Raw genomic sequence first — 22402 nt, 5'->3', positions numbered from 1 at the left:
CATTCCAATCGAAGGCTGAAGAAAACCGAGCGAGAGACGAAGGCAAAAAAGAACAAAGGCTGGCCGTCAACACCACCAGCAGCACAGCCAGCGATGCCAGGAAACTTTCCCTAAAAATGCCACTTTTCGTGAGTGTTCGTTTGAACTGTCAGCGCAAATGGCAACACTCGACAGAGTGTTGGAAGAAAAAAGAACTAAGCCGATATTAGAAAAATGGGCGTGGCCCAATGCATTCGCCTCGATTAGAATACCCTTGGGATTTTTTTTTTGTTAAATGCTTGGTAAAGAAATAGAATAACTTTTAGTGAAAGTGAAAATAAACAGAAATGTTCACAAAAACTTGCTCTACTCGTTGGTGTACTTGGTTTTAGTAAAATTCAAGGGAGACTCTAGATTATCCAGCATCATTCAAACACGACCGCTTATTAGGATTAAAATGGGTAGATTTCCCCTAATTCCCATGTAAACTTTAACCCTGATGCGCGCAGCCAGTTTACAACCAAATGAGCTGATATTTGGCATGAAAGTCCCTATGGGCATGCCCTACAAGGGGAACCATACTAAAACTTGATCCGAGAACTTTTTGAAAAACGTACCCACCCTACTATGCACTCTTCGAACCACGTTTTGATACTGTAGATTGTCCAAAGTATCGTGCAATACAGATCTTGGAGTCTACCGTCATAACGTTATGGTTAAATTTGGCGGTGATAATGAGAATTTTTGAGTATTCCGAACATCTTAAAAGTGGTCTAAACAGTTCATAGTAGTGCAACATCACTGAATTTTAATGCCAAAGGGTTCCAGGGCTATCACTGAATATGAACCATGATCAAAATCTTGATAGAATAGTGTTGTTACGTCGGTAAACTCCACGACCTTTATTCATGGGCACTTTGGAGGACCTAGAATATCCCAAAAGCTTCCAAAGTATGATGCCAAAGGGTCCCGGTATATCACTGAACATGATCCACATTTGCGAACTTGGTAAAAACATTATGGTTTGTGGATATATGACAGAATATTACCCACATTCATATGCTTAGAAAAATCGTTGCAATCATAAATTTTATTGTATTTTTGAATATATTTTAAACTTTAGGGTATTTAAGATGGTCTAGGTCGCTTAAATGGCCCTAAACTACCATTTCAATCCTTCTTCCTAAATATAGAGAAATTCTTAAATAACAACATTGCTGTTACATGTTTTGGGCCTTGTTTTTTTATATATTCTTTATTATAGAGATTTTTAGTCATTATTTTTTTTAGTTCCTTTCGGGGTCCTCAACAACTTCCTTCTAGAGCGTCCAATTTCCCGGGGTTCAAATTTCCCGAGAAACGTGAAATTTTCAGCCAATTTCCCGGGAAATCCCGGGAATTCCCGGGAAATTTTAAATTTATTGAAAATTGTTATGATCTTGGTTTTAATTGTTATTATGCAACAAAATTGTATACGACATCAACATTAATGGTTTAAATAAGTGTGAAGATCAATTAACAGCTTGACTGCAAGTAAAAAATCATTCAGATACAAGAAAATGTATTTTGGTATTTTTTGATGAGAAATTTTCAACTTGCCTCTGACAAACAATAGAAAGTAATTTTTCAATGACTTTTTTTATTATTATGCAATATGATTTAAATTATACGATAAATTAACAATATTCCACAAAAAGTCTTTACCTGTAGTTCATCAGTGCTCCATAATTCTTTTACTCTAAATTGTAATTTCTTTAGTACTAGGTATTCAGCCAATTGAATTAATTCTTTTTGCACAAATTCGATTTTCATCTCATTTGATCATGGTAAACAGAAACGTAAAAAATCTCAATTTTAATTTGGAGGTAAGGAGTTAATATTGTTTTGATGAAATAACATCAATCTGTTAAAAGCTTACCTAATTGTAATAATTTAATACTCATTAAGCAATATCTATTCCCAGTTGCTTCAAAATTTGATATTATCAGAAATAATTCTGATATCATAATTTTGATAATCTAATTAATTATATATAAACCAAACAATACATTTAATTGAACAAAATCATGTTGAGTTTGTTCATTTATAATTTTTTCAGAGCATTTTCAAATAATAGTTCCAAAAATTTAAGAAAATGTATACTTCCGCTTGAATTTCGGGAATTCCCGGGAAATTTACAAATTTCCCGGGAAACGGGAAATATTTTTTTTCGGGAAATCCCGGGAATTCCCGGGAATTTTTTTCCCGGGACGGGAAATTGGACGCTCTACTTCCTTCTTATGCAAAATTGAATCGCTTTGCGCAAGTGGGGACTAAACCAAACGTTTGAATTTGGATGGGGGTTGTCTAGGACCCCAAAAGGAAATGAAAATTGCTGTGCCCTCTATATTTAAATGATTCCGCTCTTTTCGACGTCGTCGTGCTATCTTGTCGCACCCGCCATTTTGACGTTCCGAGAAAAACGCGTTTTAATGTTTGACCTTGAATATACAAAAACGAGCGCACGCAATGTAAACAATAACAAACACGTTTTGTTTGGCTGACCATTCTGTGCATTGTCCCGAAGTTTGGTTGAAGTTGGTTGCTGGAGTCCCGAGTTATAATTACAAACGTTTACGGTAGTCTAGCTTGTACGTGCGACAAACGCATCCTGACTTTCCTGGCCTGAAATCCCTTTGGCCTTTTGTCGCACTTACATCAATTTTCATGGAGTGACAAGATAGCACGACAAGATTGAAACTACTTTCATATGTAAAGTGACAAAAATGCACAGAGTTTTTTCGGTTTTTGTTGAATATCTCAGGATTGAAATCGAATTTTGGGGATCTGTGAAGGTCAAAAGGTGAGGCATTGTGAGCTGCACAAAATGGCGTTCTTAACTCAATTTGGCCCAAAATGCACGTACGACAAGTTAGCACGATGGCGACGTTTTGCTGAACCCTGTTCAATCTTTTCCATGGTATTACCTACACATCCACCGCGAAACGATTCTATTTACGCATTTATTCTTCATTACGCACGCCGCGCTACAAAACCTTGTCGCTCTCTCGGTTATATTTTTATATTTTTTCTCTGCGATAATATTCGCGACAACAAAATCATCCAACGGGTCCGGCTACAGCTTCGCCAGTTATCGCTCTCTCGTATCGAACGATGACGAGAAAGGGGGAAACAGTTGTTCAGCTGAGAACGTTCCCGTGAATTTGTCTTAAATTTTGGTTAACAGAACTATTTTTTATTTAGAATTTTAAACTCAGTTTTTTAAGTTAAATTATGTAGAACTTTTATTCTGTAAAAAAAATAATTTCAATGCTAGTTTAACTACAAAAAAAGGACTCGAATTCCAGTTAAAATTTCAAATTTAAATCCAAGAATTGGCAGATGTTCCCTACAATACAATGAAAAACGTGACTCTCGTACCGGTAGGGAATATGGGGCTACAAATGATCGACGAAACAGGACATTCAAAACCGGTAATTATCCTACACCGCTCCCACTGCCCAAACTGCTCTTGGTTTCTTTTCCAAAAGATGCAGGATTCCCAATTTTGAGTTGGAAGTTTCCTTTTTCCCCAACCTGCGGTAAACCGTTCGTAGTTAGTATTTTATTTTCTCTCTCGACGGTGATGGTGCTGGTGTGTATAAAACAAATGTAAAACGCGACCATCATCCAAACTTTTGTCAGTCGCCGGCCAGGTCACAGTGGGAGCAGATGTGAGATTGCCTTCTCGGTTGGAAAGAACTCCACGTGTCCGAAGCACCACCCTATTAGTGACTAGAGAAAAGAGAGTGACAAACATATTTTTGAGTGGTTTATAATGTCGGCCGATAAAGTCACCAACGGTAGTGAAAGGTAAGGTTAAACGTATTCAAAACACGGCAAATCGATACACTTGTTGTGCCATCAAGGATTAATTATACTGAGCAAGTGAGCGAACAAGTGCATTCAGGGATTCCCAAATTACCGACCTTAACACAGTGATCCTGCTGTACGAGACTGAAAGCGCCACTCTTTATTGCATCACAAATTGTATCTTGAGAAATTGCAAACTTGGCTGCTTGTTAGTGATGATATGGCCGCTAGTAGGTACTATTGCGTATACTGATATCGAAGAATGCTTCGTATTCAACACGGCTAGCTGATAATGGTGTATTATCAAGCAATCAATTGTGATACGCCGAACGACCGATAATGTAGTGTGATTCAGAACATACAAAAACAATTTTTTTATTGCTGCAAAATTATACACAAAAAAAAACATTTACTAAACCAAGCTTTAACGTGATTTAGTTGATGCTGTATCAATCATGCCATGCCCAAAGCACTTAGTATTACTTTTGAAATCAATATTTTATAACTAAGCTTTTAAATAATAAATTCAGCTCTAGTGCATTGTGATTGAATATACGTTGGAATCAATTCGTTGTGATTTTGATTTTATACTAAGATGTAACAAAAATGACTTTTTGGTGGGCAATCAGGGCTCCGGTGGGCGTACTGAACCCAAATCCCAAATATGAGCTTGATTAGAGACAGGAGACATCTGCAACTACCGCGGCATTGCAGCCCTCTGTGCCATGTCTAAATTTTTTGAGGTTATCGTGCCTAACTTTTTTCAGCATAACTGTTCTTCGGGCATTGCTCCCCCAAACAGTCAACTAACCCAAACCTTGTGACCAGTGTTGGAATTTGAGCGAGAAGAAGGAAAGCATTGCTCACTCGCGAGCGAGGGAAAGAACTTGTAGTACATTCCTCTTTTCGTTAGCGATCTCGCTCCAGCCGCGAGCGCTCGCGAACACCTCGCCGTTCGTTCCAAGTTAGCAATTTGTTAATGAGGCTTATGAATGCGAAGGATGCGATGGTAAAGATGTGTAACTTCAACCGTTGTGTGTTTTTTTTCGTTGCCAACACGTTTTACTTCTCGCTCGCGGGCAATTCTGGCTCGCGAGCTATGGCCCGTTCGCGAGTGGAGGAGAGCACGGGTAATCGGCGAGGTTCTTTCGACTGCTCTTGACTCGCGGCGAGAGCTCGAGAGAGAGAGAGAGAGAGAGAGAGAGAGAGAGAGAGAGAGATGAATATTTCTCGCGAGAGCACGAGAATGCCAACACTGCTTGTGACTTCTGTTTCCACAATACAACGATCAATTCACAATGGGTACCAGGTCGATGCGGTCTACACCGACCTCTCTGCAGTTTTCGACAAGATTGATCATCGAATCGCAATCGCAAAACTTCCTCGTGTCGGCTTACACGGGACTTTCCTTGACTAGGTAACCGGAAGATCGATGCAGGTGTTCTCTGTGACATCCGGAGTACCTCAGGACAGCCACTTATTTCTGCTTTATTTCAATGCTCTATATTGCCGGGACCCGTGGCATAGGGGTAAGCGCCTCTCACCCAGTCGGCCTGGGTTCGATCCCAGTCGGTCTCGGTGGCATTTTTCGAGACGAGATTTGCCTGATCACGCCATCCGTCGGACGGGGAAGTGGTGACTTGAAATGGCAATCAAAGACAAGCCCACAAGATTACTTCCGTTATATCAGCTTCACGAGCCAATCTGACTAAAGTGATGCCACTAATCAACCAGACTCGGCAACTAACTAAGTTAGTTTAATCTATCTATATGGCGCTCGCCAATTTTCGCAGTCCACTGAATTGGCTCATTCTTCAGATTCTCACCATTATCAATTTAAATGTACGTGTGTTTCGCCCAAAACCGCGCTGTTATCTCTGTTGTTGGCAAAACGAAAAATAGCTCGCAATTCGAGCTGTGTGTTTTTGGTATTCCGGTTGAGCTTCTTTAATCTACTCAAATGCCTTTGAATACCCCCCTCGTTACAGGGCATCGCATCAAAATTTAGCACGATTATACCTCACTTATCACATCGTTTAATTCTACGCAGGGCGATCGGCGACGATGGCTTCCGCGCGCAGCCGAAGGGATTTGCAACCAAGGCGATCCACGTGGCCCAGGATCCGGAACAGTGGAAAAGCATGGCGGTGGTGCCACCAATCAGCATGAGCACTACCTTCAAGCAGCATGGTCCGGCACAACATGCGGTAGGTTCTCTACTATCGATGAAACACTTTCAATAAACTGGAACAATCTTCCTCAGGGTTTCGAGTACGGCCGCAGCGGAAACCCAACCCGTGACGTTCTGGAGCGCTGCCTGGCCTCGCTGGACAACGGCAAGTACGGACTCACGTTCTCGTCCGGTCTGGGCGTGACCACCACGATCATAACGATGCTCAGTGCCGGTGACCACATCGTGGCCGGAGATGATCTGTACGGTGGAACGAATCGGCTCCTGCGGCAGGTCGCGATGAAGATGAACATCGCTGTGGACTTTGTAGACACCACCGACCTGGCCAAGGTGGAAGCCGCCATCAAGCCAAACACTAAGCTTTTCTGGCTGGAAACCCCGACGAACCCGCTACTGAAGGTCGCAGACATCGAGGCGGTGTGCAAGATTGCCCACAAGTTCCCAGGGGTGAGGAATCCTGATTTTTGCGTTGCGTTGCGTTGCATTTCTCAGTAATCGATGCCTTTTTTTTGTTTTCTTATCAGGTTGTGGTTGTTGTGGACAATACGTTCCTCTCGGCTTACCTGCAGCGGCCGCTGGATTTGGGTGCCGACGTTGTAATGTACTCGCTGACCAAATACATGAACGGACATTCCGACGTTATCATGGGTGCTGCAGTCATGAACGATGAAGCCCTATACGAACGGCTCAAATTTCTCCAGAACGGTAATGGTTCATTGGATTTTGGATGATACAAAAGTGAAATGTGTATCATCGCTTTCTTCTCTCTTCTAGCCGCCGGAATCGTGCCTTCACCCTTCGACTGTTACTTAGTCAACCGTAGCTTGAAGACCCTGGCATTGCGCATGGAGCGCCACAAGTCCAACTCACTGGCCGTGGCCAAATTCCTGGAAGCACACTCTAAAGTTGAACGTGTGCTGCACCCGGGACTGCCCAGCCATCCCCAGCACGAACTGGCCAAGAAGCAAACCTACGGCCACAGTGGCATCATGTCGTTCTACATCAAGGGAGGACTGGACGAGTCTTCGGCGTTCCTGAAGGCGTTGCAAGTATTTACCCTGGCAGAAAGCTTGGGAGGGTACGAAAGTTTGGCTGAGCTGCCTTCCGTTATGACGCACGCATCGGTTCCGGCGGAGCAGCGCGCCCAGCTGGGCATTACCGACGGACTGGTTAGAATATCGGTGGGACTCGAAGACGTCGATGACCTTATTGTGGATCTGAAGCAAGCCTTGGAGAAGGTTTAGTTTTGGAACATGTGTGTGCTCTTTTTTATTCCTCATAACGAAAATAAATGTTTGTCTTGATTTTGTCAAAAAAAAATACGAGGTTTTAGCAGGGATTTCGGATTTTTCAAACTCAAAAACCTCTATCAAGTATCACAAACTTCATTTTAATCAGCGGTCATAGCGCATTCAAACTTCCACGTAACTAGATTCAGCTCTCACATATTGTACAGCATTCCGGATGCGACCTGTTTGGTTTTCTCCAAGCCAACCAGAATCTCGCCAAGCTTGAGAGCAAAGTCGAACGCGGTAGCGGGTCCGCGGCTGGTCACGAGATTCCCATCAACCACGACCGTCTTGTCGTCGATGTATCTTTTTGATTGAAAGAAATATTAAGGTGTTTCAACTTTTGAAACCAACACTAGAGAAAGACCTACTTGTACTTGCCAGAGAGCTGATCCTTGAAGGAAGGATACGACGTCAGCGATTTGCCGAGAGCGATAGAATGAGTCAGCAGAACCGTCGGAGCTACAAAAAAATTTTCTTTAGTAACAGTCTTACAAAACCGACATACCGTTATCTGGGGCGAATCGGGACTACAGTCTGAATAGGGACAACACGTTTTAGAACAATTTGGAAATCGATGCACTATTTTTATTGATCTGTGCCTGTTCTATCCGAAAACAAGGCTAAAACAGCTGTCCCAATTCGTCCCATGTGTCCCGTTTCGCCCCAGATGACGGTACCCTCAAAGGCTTACCGGCGCAGATAGCGGCAATCAGTTTTCCGTTAGATTCAAATGACTTCAGAACCTCACCCAGTTTGGAAGATTCGGACATGGCCTTGGAGCCACCCAAGCCTCCCGGCAGAGCGATCGCATCAAAGTCTTCCTGCAAGAGTATTTTGAGAATGTTTAGCTGACTGATATACATTCAGATAGTTGAATCTTGATTTGGATATTCCTACGGATATCCAAATTTGGAGCTCTATTATCAATCCTTTCTCCTAACTGTGCATAATTTTAGGATAGGATCGGGATCGGGAATGGTTCGAAAAAGGTTGAGAACGATTGCTTCAGAGAGTACGACTCAGCACTGATCTTTGGGGAATTGGACCGCAAAAGCACAATACTTTTATGAGGATCTTGTTCTTGAATAACATACCTAACCTAACCAAATACTAATAGTATTTGTACCCGAGCAGATATCTTTCGATAATTAATTCGTTCAGTGTTAGACTCTACTTCTGTGTAAGCCCACCCGTTCTTCTAATTACTAGAGAACCATTCGAGTTATGCGTCAGAATCTTGGTACCTAGCAAAATCCGATTCCTCTTTGAAATCGGGATCATTCCGGTTGACCAGGGACAAGTTATGAATAGCAACAAACCTTGACCGCTTCCTCAAGCGTGGTATCGGCGTTGATTACGACATCCCGGGAGCATTTGACCGTGGTGTCGCCCAGACCGGCCACAGTTACGGTGACCTACCAAATGGGGCAAAGAAAAAAAACAAGTAAAAGGAAAAAAGGTGACCTTCGGAGAAGCAAATTTTGAAAATTGTCTTACGCCGCATCGTCTCAGCACATCAACGCAAATCACAAACTCCATCTCTTCGGCGCCATGCGGCAGCAACATTAGCAGCTTTTTCGACATTTTTAAGTGGATATTTGGTTGGAAAAAGCGAAATTTGTGGACCTGCAAACTATGCCGGCTGAACTCAGTGCAAACTTCTTTGACGTTTTCGCTTGTTTTTCGCATACACTTTCAGAAAAAGCTAACCACAACAAATCAAATCAACTTTGGGTAAAGAGAACGATAGCTGCGTCGACAATTTAGCAAAGATTATCGAGCACTCCCTCTTAACAGTGCACACGTCACAAAACTGTCAACGTCGTCTCTGTTTTGTCATCACAGCACAGTTTTGCTTGTTGAGTTTTCCCTTTGCAGGAGGAAAGTGTTTTGTGTGCAGTGATCTCTCGGGCTGACAGGGCAAGCAAAAAAAACCGTAGGTGAAAATTCAGACGTGCGCATTGATTTTCCATTTTCCTCGGCAGGCCAAAAGAAGCAGAAATTGGCTGTCGGTCAGATATTGAACGAAATTGTACCGTTTCGTTACAGTCAACCCGTCGCCAACTGGGTCGAAATTGTGCTGCAAGTTGTTGCCGATTTCAGGCAAATCGAGGTGAGTAAGATAAAGAGTGACTTCATCCAGAAAAAGACCTGCGAAATATCGCGAGAAACTCCTGCACAGAAATCCTGAATCGCACCACAAAATATCGATTTTTCATTCTGCTCTAATATTTCAGGAAAAGGGACTTGTTCCTGTGGAGAAAATTTTCTCCGAAGTATATTTTTGTCATTGACCTGCCGTTTTAAGCCGTAAACCATCACGATGGCTGTAAGTTCAACTTTTCTGTGAACGTTTAATATCAAATAATAAATTTTCTAATAAATGTTTGTAATAATTTTCAGATGATGAAAGCCACCAAGTGTCCCACGGACGAACTTTCGCTCAAGAACAGAGCTATCGTTAACAGCTCGGATTTTACGGAGGACATTAAGTAAGTGAAACTTAGTCAATTTGCTGGGTTCTTAAATACTTATGAAATATTACAATTAATTGAAAAACATGACACCCTAAGAGTGAAGGCTGCTGGTGATGTTAAAAAAATAAAATATAATTTTAAAATAATATCTGGTGATGCGACGAAATGACGAATTAAGTTGTGATAAACTAATACCATCATCAGCATTTTTGTATGACCCAATCTCACCCCTGATGACGGTAATAATAACATAGACCAGTTCAAGCATGTCTTTTCCACTTCCTTGTGTTCTAGAACTTTGATATCCCATTTGAGATGGGGTGAGGGCAGTCTCCTTTTCACTGTATATTATATATTATATTACAGTGTATAATTTAGCCACAACGATTTTCAATCAATTGTAGGGCTTTTCCCGATAAATCTTTCTTGAATAGCCGTTTCTCCAAACGTTTTCCGCTGATATATAACCATCGTTGACGTCGCCTAGATGAATAAGGCAGCGTTTGTTTATAACGTAACTAACATTTTGGATTTTTTAGACCCCCTTTGTAACACTCTTCCAATACAAAAAAAAAATGTATGGAGAGTAGCACAGCCGTCTACAACCTCCCCCGACCAAAGTCGGGGAAGGAGGTGATTAAGTTTAAAAATTGAAATTATTAGCCATGGTATTTACATTTGATTAAAAAATGTCTTTTACAATGTATTTTACACCAACACAGGGTTGTTTTGCAATTATTAGTTTTCAAAGTACTAAAGTTTTGACGATATTTTTTCTCAAAAAACACGCGGTACTGAACATAGGAATTTTACAAATATTCTAAATTGAATTTGAAGGGTAGAGGGAGGGGGCGACATGAACTTTGAAAAATATTTATGGCAATAAGAGGCCAGTATTTCAATAAACTTTAAAAATATTTGCAAATTGGTAGCGAAGAGAGCCGCTACCAAAAACCAAATAAACATAAATGAACAGTTCATATTAATTTACAAGTTGAATACTCGTCATTAAGACGACTATTTCGTGCCTTTCATTTCATTAGGGCATAAAGCCTTGCAAACAAGAGTGCATCTCTATCACTCTAAACTGTCATATAAGTGAAAGACACCAGGTTCACAAAACCCATGTGTCCTTTGAAATGTTAGGCTACATTTGATCGTCAAGGCTCCAGTAAATCCTCGATTCGCAACAATGGTCGATACAACCATAATCCGAAAACCATTAGTTTAACAGATTAACGAATTTTGTCCGATATCATTACATTATTGATTGACCGAGACTCTATGGAAATTTTGACATATCAAAATGCTTTGTATTATTACTACGTATGTAATAATATTTTTTTAAATAAATTTCAAAATCTGTTCTATCCTACAATGCCTAGAAGAGGCCTCTGTTTCTGTTGTGAGTAAGCGCTGGTTTCAGAGTTCATTTTTCAATTTAAAAGGGGTGGGAGACGACTAATTTGCTTCATGAACTCCTATTCGGCATTGGGACCACCTCTTAAGACACAAATGGCTCCTAGCTAGGAATTAAACCTAGATACAGCGTCGAGGCCTGCTTCGCATGGCAAAAATGTTGGCGGGGGGAAGTGATATCACGAAATTTTATTTTAAAGCCAACATTGCTAACGGCGTCGAGGTCCTTACTCATCCCCAAGGATATTGCGCAATTCTCACTAATTTGGATTTCGCACTAAATTATTGCTATCGATCGCTCTATTGCGACTTGTCAAACTGGCTTGGGAAATTTTAATTTTCTCCAAAAATGATCAAAGCGAGCCGATGTTGCTCACCTGTCAATCGCAATTTCAAAGTGCGAATGTCCAGTTTGGTGGAAACTGCGACTGGAAATGTAAATAAACAACTGCTGGTTGCCTAGTTTTCGGAAATTTGGTTGTCAAAATTGCGAGAGAAAAGTGCGGGACAAATCCAAGTTACAGTGCAAGGATCAATAATTTCCTCTACATATTGTTTGTACAATAAATCAATACATAAGCTTCAATAAAAATATTTACTATGTTTTGCTAGCGTTAATGTTCAAGCACGAACAAAATTTGTTAAGTTGTCTTATTGATTGTTCAAATTTATTTTGGAAAAAAATAAACTTATGTTTGTTATGTTGTTTGTTGGTTTTGCTGTTTTTATGTTTGGTTTTTGTTGTTTGTTTTGTTTATTTTAGAAGCTTGTAGATGTTATTAATTCAATTAGGAAACCAATGGTGCATTGGTTGTTTTGAAAAAGTAATCTAGAATTGTTTTTCAGTTGTTTCTTAATCTTTTTTTGGTTTTGATTTCCAAAAAAGTGTACTCGTGTTTTATTGATGGTCCCTAAGTAGGGGAACTATACCCTTTTCAGCCTATTTCTATTATCGGCCTATCAACACTTTGATCATGTATTCCAGCTTTCATAAAGTGTTTTTGACTGTTCCAAAGTAATAAATAGCTCAAATGAAAGTGAGCAAGCAACTCTCGATTGTTGATATATCTCAAAACTGTTGATTTAATAGCGGAAAGCGACGAAAGGGATGAGGCTCCTATAAGGCACTTGGCTTGTCATTGCATGATTTTTTTCGGTGCCATTTTTGGTCGATTCTGACATTTTGACATTTTTAGGTTTAGTTTTTCGAAAAACACATAAAATCTAGTACTTAGTTCGTAAAGTCAGTGAAAACAACACCAAGTCTGTTTGTCCCATCGTTGTACTTCTACGCATAATTGTCCAACCAAGTATTTTCCTTCGGGACCATCCATAAACCACGTGGACACTTTTTTGGGAATCTGTTAACCCCCCCCCCCCCATTCGTGGACAATTGTCCATACAAAAAAAAAAATCTTTATTGCATGGATCGTGGACAATCGCCATACCCCCCCCCCCCCCTCCTAAAGTGTCCACGTGGTTTATGGATGGTCCCTTCGCGGAATCATTAGTTTTATAAAGCATTGTGTTTTGTTTACCTTTTGTAAAGCAAGAGAATAACAAATAAGAGTGATAAACTGATAATTGGGGTGATCAGGGACATATGGGGTGAATAGGGACCCACGGGACGATTATGCGTCGAAACACAAAAAAAAGGTCGAAAAATTTCAGGAAAGTTTGGGCCTCAAAACAATCCCCTAAAATTTGGAACCGATGGATGGGCAACCAACACAACAGCGACTACGAGTTTTAGAGAATATTTTAAATTTAAATGCAATTGGGTACTAAAGCCCTATGTCAATTTTTATGTACAACGGTAAAAAACACGATTAAAAACCATTTCTGATCACTTTTTTTCATTTTAATGTAATTTTTTTTTTTGACAAGACAACATGTTTTCGATAGATCAACTATAGTCCCCTTGGAACGAGCTGTCAAGTAGGAGCTTTTCTGTCAAAAAGGACCGCGAGGTCAATTTTTCAAAATTGATTTAAAAATCCATTTTAAGCTCTTTGTGGTCGTACAAAGGGTCATTGTACTCAGAAAAATAAGCTTTATCACTGTAAACAATAATATCAGCAATCTAAGCTTCATTTTAGGACCCAATTGTGTTGGTTCTAAAAATTAAAGAAATCGAATAATCTTGTGCTACAATATCCACCATGAGAGCCAAGATGATTGAAAAAATTATAGAAAATATGCCTAATTTTTGAAACAATCAACACAACTGTTAACTTTTGGGTATAAGAAGTGTGCGAACATGGTAGGGGAAATCTACCCATTTTAATCCTAATAAGCGGTCGTGTTTGAATGATGCTGGATAATCTAGAGTCTCCCTTGAATTTTACTAAAACCAAGTACACCAACGAGTAGAGCAAGTTTTTGTGAACATTTCTGTTTATTTTCACTTTCACTAAAAGTTATTCTATTTCTTTACCAAGCATTTAACAAAAAAAAATCCCAAGGGTATTCTAATCGAGGCGAATGCATTGGGCCACGCCCATTTTTCTAATATCGGCTTAGTTCTTTTTTCTTCCAACACTCTGTCGAGTGTTGCCATTTGCGCTGACAGTTCAAACGAACACTCACGAAAAGTGGCATTTTTAGGGAAAGTTTCCTGGCATCGCTGGCTGTGCTGCTGGTGGTGTTGACGGCCAGCCTTTGTTCTTTTTTGCCTTCGTCTCTCGCTCGGTTTTCTTCAGCCTTCGATTGGAATGCAAAGTGAAAATTGAAACGTCAAACGACTTGGCGCGTTTGTTTTTTTGATGACGCTTGCTAATTTATTACATTTTTCGGGATTATTCTTCAAGTGAGTGCCTTACTAATGATCAAAAGAACATGTTGCCGGTAGTTGGAAGTAATTTCATATCTTAAGCGCCGTGAAAAAGTAAGCGAAAGTGAAAAGTTAATTTTGGCGATATTCATTAAGCGTTTGAGGGATTCTCGTGTGTGTCACTGTGTGTGCCAACAAAATGATGAGAAGTGGTCTAGCAAAATACAAATTATGATCAAAAGTGCATTAAATGTGATCTTTTTGGCCAGTAAGTGGCATACATTTGCGTGCTTACTCAAGGCGGTGCTGTTGCTGGTAAGTTTATAGCCCAAATAGTATTTTTGGAGCTTTAATCGAGCATAAAACTCTCCATATGACGAAGATAGGTGTTTGATTGGAAAGGGTAGATTTCCCCTAAGAAAGCTAAAGAAACCGGTAAAGGAATAGCAGCGGCAGCGAAAGCAAGCCAGAGATGGTAAAGAAAAGTTCCAAAGAATTGCTACCTCTTCATTGTTCTGCTGTTTGTACAGCTATATTTGACCCCTTTTCTTTTGAGCTACCAGCATCTTCCAAGCGTTAGTTGTCGAGCTCAGCCTTTCAGCCAAGCCAAGCCTAAAACAAACTATAGTCAAATGCAAAGTAATTTTTTCCCGTGACCCATGATTCAGTTACTATTTTTTAACTTAATGTTAATATGTTAAAGGTTAATGCTAACATGATAAGGTCCATTTTGTGACGACACACTATCTTCCCTGCCTTTGAGGGTGCACAGCAACCAAGGAAGTTGTTGTCTTCTTATTCCAAAATTGTCAAACTTACGGATCCAATCCTGCAACACTCTGACTGTTAAAAAAACGCTTATTTTGTTGTAAATCGCTTTGTAGACAGTACTTTAGGGGATGAATGAAAAATTATATCGATAGTTCCCGATGTTTTGAAAATACTAAAATATCTGTAACATAAATCTTGGTGCAAAAGCTTTGGTTGATGTGCACCGTTAATATACACAGAAAAAAAATCATGGTAAAATTACATCTGGAAAGGAGTACATCTTTTATGTCAGAAAAAAATGTGTAATTTTACCGTTGCAAATGTTTGATTTTACCACTATTGTGGTGTAATGTCGCATTTTCAGTCTAAATTGAGGTAAAATTACATCATAAAGAGGCAATATTCAACCTTCCAAAATTACACGTTCCAAATTTACACATTTTTAAACTGTGTAAACCATACCTTCCCAAAAATTCTCAGTCAGTATGAGGATATTGGACTGGAAGCACATACACACACATACGGCAAAATGTCCATTATATGAAATGACCTTCGGCGAAATGTACCAGCAATTTAACAATGTTTTACAGTATCAGCACTAAAGCTAACTGTTTTTGGCCAACCCTTCCAGGTACATCGACGTATCGACCGCACCCGGGGCGCATTTCATCTTTTCGGTGGAGCGCTGCCACGACGTGCCGAACTACTGCATCGGCTTTTCGCTGCTGCAGCGCAAATGGGCAACTCTGTCAATTAATCAGGACATATCTGTGAAACCTTTTAACTTTGAGCGTACTTCGGAAGTTTTGACCAACGTTTCGATCGAGGTGGACTTTCTTCAGAAGAAGACGACCACGCTGGAGCCGTACGATAGCGACCAGATGGCAAAGGATTTTATTCTGCAATTTTCCGGACTGGCGTTGACCGTCGGTCAGCCGCTGGTGTTTAGTTTCATGGATAAGAAGTTGCTTGGGCTGTGCGTGAAGTCGCTCGAGGCGATCGATGCCAGCGCCAGCATGCAAGGCGACAAGGGCAAAGCCGAACCGAGGAAGACGCAATTTGGCCGGCTGCTGGGCAATACGACGGTAACGTTTGAGAAGGCGGAGAATTCGTCGCTGAATTTGGTCGGTAAGGCCAAGGGCAAGGTGGTGCGGCAGTCGATCATCAACCCGGACTGGGACTTTGGAAAAATGGGCATCGGTGGTTTGGACAACGAGTTCAACGCCATCTTCCGGCGTGCATTCGCTTCGCGAGTCTTTCCACCGGAGATTGTGGAACAGCTGGGCTGTAAGCACGTGAAGGGTATTCTATTGTACGGCCCGCCCGGAACCGGTAAGACCCTGATGGCTCGCCAGATTGGTAATATGTTGAACGCCCGCGAGCCGAAGATCGTCAACGGTCCGCAGATTTTGGACAAGTACGTCGGCGAATCGGAAGCTAATATTCGTCGTCTATTTGCCGACGCCGAGGAGGAGGAGAAACGGCTCGGTCCCAACAGCGGACTGCACATCATCATCTTTGACGAAATCGATGCCATCTGTAAGGCGCGAGGCAGCGTCGGCGGCAACAGCGGAGTGCACGATACGGTGGTGAACCAGCTGCTGGCCAAGATTGACGGTGTCGAGCAGTTGAACAACATTCTCGTTATCGGCATGACCAACAGACGGGACATGATTGACGAGGCCTTGATGCGTCCGGGTCGACTCGAGGTGCAGATGGAAATCAGTTTACCTGATGAGAAGGGTCGCTTCCAGATCTTGAACATCCACACGAAGCGCATGCGTGAGTTTAAGAAGATTAATCCCGATGTGGATAATAAGGTTTGTAGACTTGGAAATTGAAGAGGAATTTTGTAATATCTTGAAATTATTTCAGGAACTGGCAACACTAACGAAGAACTTCAGCGGTGCCGAACTGGAAGGTTTGGTCCGTGCCGCTCAGTCTACGGCCATGAACCGCTTGATCAAGGCTGCCTCGAAGGTTGAAGTCGACCCCGAAGCCATGGAAAAGCTGCTGGTGAACCGTTCCGATTTCCTGCACGCCCTCGAGAACGACATCAAACCGGTAAGTTTGAATCCTCGTTGCCCGATTGAACTCCGTCTTATTGTCCACTTTGCAGGCCTTTGGTACGGCGCAAGAAGCGCTTGAGAGTTACCTCATCCGCGGTATTGTCAACTGGGGTCTTCCGGTGGCGCACGTGCTGGAGGATGGCGCCCTGTACACCCAGCAGGCACGCGCTTCCGAAAGTTCCGGACTGGTGTCGATCCTGCTGGAGGGACCGCCCAACTCGGGCAAGACGGCGCTGGCCGCCCAGCTTGCCAAGATGTCCGACTTTCCGTTCGTCAAGGTGTGCACGCCGGACGAGATGGTCGGTTTCACCGAGAATGCAAAGTGTCTGCAGATTCGGAAGGTGGGAACGCTTCGTCGACACTTGATCGAACATCGACTAATTTTTACTTTTTCACGCAGTACTTTGACGATGCGTACCGTTCGACGCTCAGCTGTATTCTGGTGGACAACATCGAGCGGCTGCTGGATTACGGTCCGATTGGGCCGCGGTACTCTAACTTGACGCTGCAGGCCCTGCTGGTTCTGCTGAAGAAGCAACCGCCGCGTGGCAAGAAGCTGCTCATTCTGTGCACCACCAGTAGAAGGTAGGTTGTAGAAGGTTTTTGTGTTTTACTCCGAGTTCCCGATGAACGCAGCGCAATGTTTTCAGTTGAAGGCGCGCCTCAAATGTGCCAACTGTGAAGGCAATCGCACCAACAATTACCGCGGATGCGTCGCACGAAAGTTGTCATTTTATAGTTCCACTTCCATTCTTTTCTATTCTACAGACAAGTGCTGGAAGACATGGAAATGCTGTCGGCGTTCACGGCCGTCCTGCACGTCCCGAACCTGTCCCAGCCGGAGCACATTCTCTCGGTGCTGGAGCAGGAATCGGACGTGTTCAGCAAGTCCGATCTGTCCACCATCTACAAGCGCATGAAGGGTCACAAGTAAGTTTGCTTCTATTACTGAGTTTAAGAGTTGTTGTCAATTTGGCCGTCATTCTTCCTTGCAGGGTCTTTGTCGGCATCAAGAAGCTGCTCGACCTGATCGACCTGTCGCGGCAAACCGAACCGCAGCAGCGAGTGAACAAATTCCTCACCAAACTGGAGGAGGAAGGAGCGCTCGATGCTGGAACATCCATCCACTAACTTATAACCGGAGGGTAGCTATGGGATCTAAGTATTATCTCTTTCAACGACACATTTTAAAAGGACAACGTCTTCTTTGCTATATAGCTGACTTGGGCTTACACAGTCAGATTATGCTAATAAGATGTTTCTTTAAGCAACTCATCTTAAGAAAGAAAAAAAAGAGCGGTTGCGCCGAAAATGCTATCAATTAAACAGGCTAATGTTGTTATATATACAAATCAAAACAAAAATTTAGAAAGGAAACAAATAATTACAACTACACCACAGGCCACCAAGAGGATATTGATATTTACAGATTTTCTTCTACGCTAAATTAGTGTTGCTGCATTTTCCAATAGTCTTAGCTAGAGACAAACAGAGAGTCTGCCACAGAAAAAAAGGCATCATCTATCTCTTTGGTTTTGTTCATCGTACAACAGAGATCGGTGCAGAGCGCGAATGAAATGGTTCTTGTTTTGTTCTACTCCGTCATCGAACGAAAGCTCGAAACTCCAGAGAGCCTTTGTTCTTAATCTTCTAGATGTGTGTTGTGTGCGCGTAACTTTTTGTTATTTAATTGTAAGTTTACTGTCGTGTAGAAAACAAAGCAAACAAAACGCGACTGCGTGAACTACCTCACGCAATCGCACCTGAGTTACCCTTCGTGATTGGAAAACAATAAAAAAAGAATACCAATTGTAATTTTAACAAATTCGCTAGTTATAGAGAGTAGAAACTCGCCCATTTTGCTTCTCTTCACAGACGCCCATCCTGATTCTATTTGACGCACTTGTTTTGTTTAACAGAAGAAGATACAAAAACACGCAATAACGTCGATCGGTTATGAACCTGGTTGAGACACGATCATTATAGATAGTTTCTCTTGATGCAGCAAACGCGCATTGTGCGTAAAGTTTAAATTTTTAGCCAAATCAGTTGTACATTCCATGAAAGCTTGTTGCTCACATACTGAGTTTATTAGGAATCATTTAAGGAAAAGGAAAGTGGCAAGGTGATTATTGTGTGCATGCATAGTGGATAGATAATTACGATAACGCTACAATTAAAGAAGAAAAACGGCTAGACATAATAACACAAAGTTTAAAATTCAAATAATTAACACTACTGACATAATATATTATATCAATGAATAAACTGTTATTGAACTGAAACCTGTTTTGCTGAACTTATTTACTGAGAATTTCCTCCTCGCCAAGCCACAACACAAGAAAATAACATGCAACAAAAAAAAATGTTTGATGAAGCAACCTAACGATACGTCACAAATCTCGCTGTGACAAAAAAATAGTCGCGCAACAGCAGCTTTCAACAGCTGATGTTGCAAAACAAGTGAGGCGTCGCGACGCTCATACTGTAAGGTAATACAGTTAAACGCCGCTGATTCAACGGTGACTGGACCCCGTCACTTGGAGTGAGCCGAGACTTCAAACTAGAGGGTGACGATTCTCGAGATTTTCAATTTCCCGGGAATCGAGAGTTGAATTTTGCCATTTCCCGGGAATTCCCGGGACCCGGGAGTTTTTTTTTCTTCGTCAATAGTGGCAATAATTTAAAAGAAAATAATATTGTTTTCTTTTCAATCAATTAAGTTACATTTAATTCATACTTATTCTATGAAACGTTAACTTCAGTATCCTTTTTATCTGAGGAACTATATCTACCTTTCGATTTGAATCTGCAAATACAAGATCGTTTCTTGTGCTTTTTGGGACTCAAAATTGTAGTTTGGAATGTTAACGAATCTTTATTCGCACTGAGTGGTTTTCTAAAGTTTCACAAGCTTGTTGGATGAACTTCTTATTAGTTTTTTTGTGAAGTAAAAAAATAGCTTATATATAATTTCCCAGTATCGAGATATTTGCAATATGATGAAAAACAATTTAAACAAGTTTTTTTTCTTTTTAAGGTCAACTGTTAATATTCATTGAAAAAAAAATTACAGTTATCAGGAAAATCCGAATGTTCTCAATTGGTGGACCTTAGCTTTACAAAGATTGACTTATTGACATCAAACAAGAAAATTACCTTGATACAGCAAAATTACTCTAGGGACTTGAAAAAACACAGGTTATGAGGGTTGCTATTCTCAGTAGAGGATATGATAATTAAACTTATTTTCAAAAGGTTTCCCTTTTAGAAATAATAAATAATTTTTGTTTTATAAAACTTTAGATTTCATTTCTGGGTTGTAAATTTTGAGGTCCAATTTTTTTGGCTTCTCTCAATTAAAGTTATTGGAATTTTTGACAAGTTAAATTTTAAACTTTCTGAATTACAAGATCAGAGAAGCATTGGTTTATTCGAACCTGGACAGCGAACATTAACTTGGAAGTTCTAAACATTGTTTTTTTTTTTCAAAATAATTTTCGGATTAGTTTATATAATTCTGTTTCTTTTTTTTTAAGTATAAAATTTCCCGGGAGTCTCGACCGAATTTCCCGGGAATCGAGAGGTCCAAAAATGGTCGATTTCCCGGGAAATTTTTCCCGGGAATTCCCGCTCGTCACCCTCTACTTCAAACTGTAACAGAGCTTTTTTTGCAATTTTGTATGCATGTATGTAGCTTTTGCCTTAATGTAGCGATTCTCGAGAATAGAAAACTTTCATTCACCGTGAATTTTCGGAATCCTTTGGAATTTTAAAAATAATCGTTTAAGTAATGAATTGGCTTAGGCCTTCATCACTAAAAAGCTTGATGGATCGAATTGGAAAGTTTTCAGATGAATCTAATAGCATATGCAGATTTTGAAACTATACACAATTCTGACTGGTTTCATCATTGCCACCAGTGTTGGTATTATCGAGCTCTCGCGAGAAAATTTTCTCTTTCTCGAGTTCTCGCCGCGAGTCTCGAGCTGCCGAGAGAAACTCACCAATTGCCCGTGCTCTCCTCCGCTCGCGAACGGGCTTGCTCGCGAGCCAGAATTGCCCGTTCGCGAGAAGTTGAACGTTTTAGAAACGAACAAAAAAACAACACAGCGATTGAAGTTACACCTCTATACCATCGCCTGGTTCGTATTCATAAGCCTGATAAACAAATTGCTAGCTTGGGGCAAACGGCTAGCACGAGGCGCTCGCGAGCGCTCGCGGCGAGAGCGAGAACGCGAACGAAAATGCGAGCGCGAGCGAGAAGAGAAATGTACTACAAGTTCTCTCCCTCGTTCGCGAGCGAGAAATGCTTTCCTTCTTCTCGCTCGAATTCCAACAATGATTGCCACGCATGAACCTCTTACCCGTCTCACTTACCCTGTCAAACACTTACGTGATACTTTGAAAGAGATGCAAGCTATTAGGCGGTCTCTATTACTCAAATATCAAACTAACATTTCCATTCACTTCCTAGTGACCTTACTTTTTGCGTCAAAAATCAAACCATCCACATTAACGACCCCCGGGTCTTTTGTGGTCTCTATTGCAAGTTTCTGCTCGAACCTAGGAGTCCGAAGGCGCACCCAAACCTCTTTTTACTCCAAGGAACCTTCCACCCCAATGTTTGAACTGACGACCTTTGGATTGCGAGTCCAACCGCCGCCAGTGATTCCACCGGAGTAGGCTTGGTTTGGTGTGTTGTTTGTACTTATGGCATGGAGAGAACTCCTACACCTGGAATGACTTAACGGCCTAACAACCAAGGCCGGGACCGACATTTTACTTCCTCATCCGATGGAAGGTTGCAGCAGATGGGAATCGAACCCAGAACCTTTTTGCATACTTTTGTCAATAAATTGACTGTAATTTTTGACGATCAAGTCAAAAATCAGTTTTACGATAATGATAATATTTGGTTTTTAAAAGTTCTAAGAGTGCTTAGAATAACACTTAAACTTAACTCTGAATTGCCATGTGAAACAAACTGATTTTTGAGGCCTTGATGCTTTTGATAAAGTGGTCGTAGAAAGCGTAGATTGCAAGAAAAATTGTGATGTATTCGACTAAGTTGCTAGGACTGACACGCCCAACGAATTTCTAGAGAAGAAAAAAATAATCCCAAACATATTCTAGGAAAGTTAACTTTTTTGAAACACCCTAATTGTGAACCACCTTAATTTCCAACCCAATATGGGCCATCCCCATACAAACAGGCGGCCAAATTATTTTTTTGCTTTTTTAATGTTTTTTTATACAAATTTGGGTAATTGTATGGTATTGAAACGGTATTCGTCGATTTTTATGACTTTTCATGTTTTTCAGTAGTTGATTGTTTATAATAAATAGTCTTTTCATACAGTTGCAAGTACAACAGAATTGCGTATATATTGTATTGCATGTTTATATTATTAAATTATGGATAAGCTAATACAACTCCACTTTAAGGACACAACCCCTCCCCACTCATTCTTTCACCCCCCCCCCCTCCCCTCCTCCCCTCCAACAAAATTTTGTCAAGCGTAATAAATTCATTTTAAGTCAAATATTTATTATTTACTGCTGTGTGTTTCTTTTTG

The 22402-nt window shown here is 41.0% G+C and overlaps 3 protein-coding genes across 4 annotated transcripts; 2 read left to right on the top strand and 1 right to left on the bottom strand.

The window, feature by feature from the left end:
- Nucleotides 1-3640: 3640 nt before the first annotated feature.
- Nucleotides 3641-7342, top strand: LOC120419865 (cystathionine gamma-lyase-like). Its single transcript, XM_039582716.2, has 5 exons — nucleotides 3641-3831; nucleotides 5882-6038; nucleotides 6095-6469; nucleotides 6547-6727; nucleotides 6797-7342. The coding sequence occupies exons 1-5, from the start codon at nucleotides 3797-3799 to the stop codon at nucleotides 7264-7266; spliced, it is 1218 nt and encodes a 405-aa protein (XP_039438650.1). The 5' UTR covers nucleotides 3641-3796; the 3' UTR covers nucleotides 7267-7342.
- A 49-nt stretch (nucleotides 7343-7391) lies between these two features.
- LOC120419866 (protein dj-1beta-like) lies at nucleotides 7392-8996 on the bottom strand. The gene is made up of 5 exons (XM_039582717.2): nucleotides 8812-8996; nucleotides 8634-8729; nucleotides 8006-8135; nucleotides 7683-7773; nucleotides 7392-7617 (listed from the first exon to the last, which is right to left on the bottom strand). The coding sequence occupies exons 1-5, from the start codon at nucleotides 8896-8898 to the stop codon at nucleotides 7464-7466; spliced, it is 558 nt and encodes a 185-aa protein (XP_039438651.1). The 5' UTR covers nucleotides 8899-8996; the 3' UTR covers nucleotides 7392-7463.
- Nucleotides 8997-9184: 188 nt separating this feature from the next.
- LOC120419864 (vesicle-fusing ATPase 1-like) lies at nucleotides 9185-18672 on the top strand. 2 transcript variants are annotated; one of them, XM_039582712.2, is made up of 10 exons: nucleotides 9185-9250; nucleotides 9364-9427; nucleotides 9552-9643; nucleotides 9718-9806; nucleotides 15386-16574; nucleotides 16630-16818; nucleotides 16874-17164; nucleotides 17224-17408; nucleotides 17592-17753; nucleotides 17819-18672. In XM_039582712.2, the coding sequence occupies exons 3-10, from the start codon at nucleotides 9638-9640 to the stop codon at nucleotides 17952-17954; spliced, it is 2247 nt and encodes a 748-aa protein (XP_039438646.1). In that variant the 5' UTR covers nucleotides 9185-9250; nucleotides 9364-9427; nucleotides 9552-9637; the 3' UTR covers nucleotides 17955-18672. The 2 variants fall into 2 exon arrangements, with proteins under 2 accessions (XP_039438646.1, XP_039438647.1); XM_039582713.2 differs by having other exon boundaries at nucleotides 9204-9268.
- Nucleotides 18673-22402: the final 3730 nt, after the last annotated feature.

Source organism: Culex pipiens, chromosome 1 (genome assembly GCF_016801865.2).
Source record: "Culex pipiens pallens isolate TS chromosome 1, TS_CPP_V2, whole genome shotgun sequence".
Lineage (NCBI taxonomy): Eukaryota > Metazoa > Arthropoda > Insecta > Diptera > Culicidae > Culex > Culex pipiens.
Note: the sequence above shows the minus strand (reverse complement) of the source record. Positions and strands in the feature narration are given on the sequence as shown.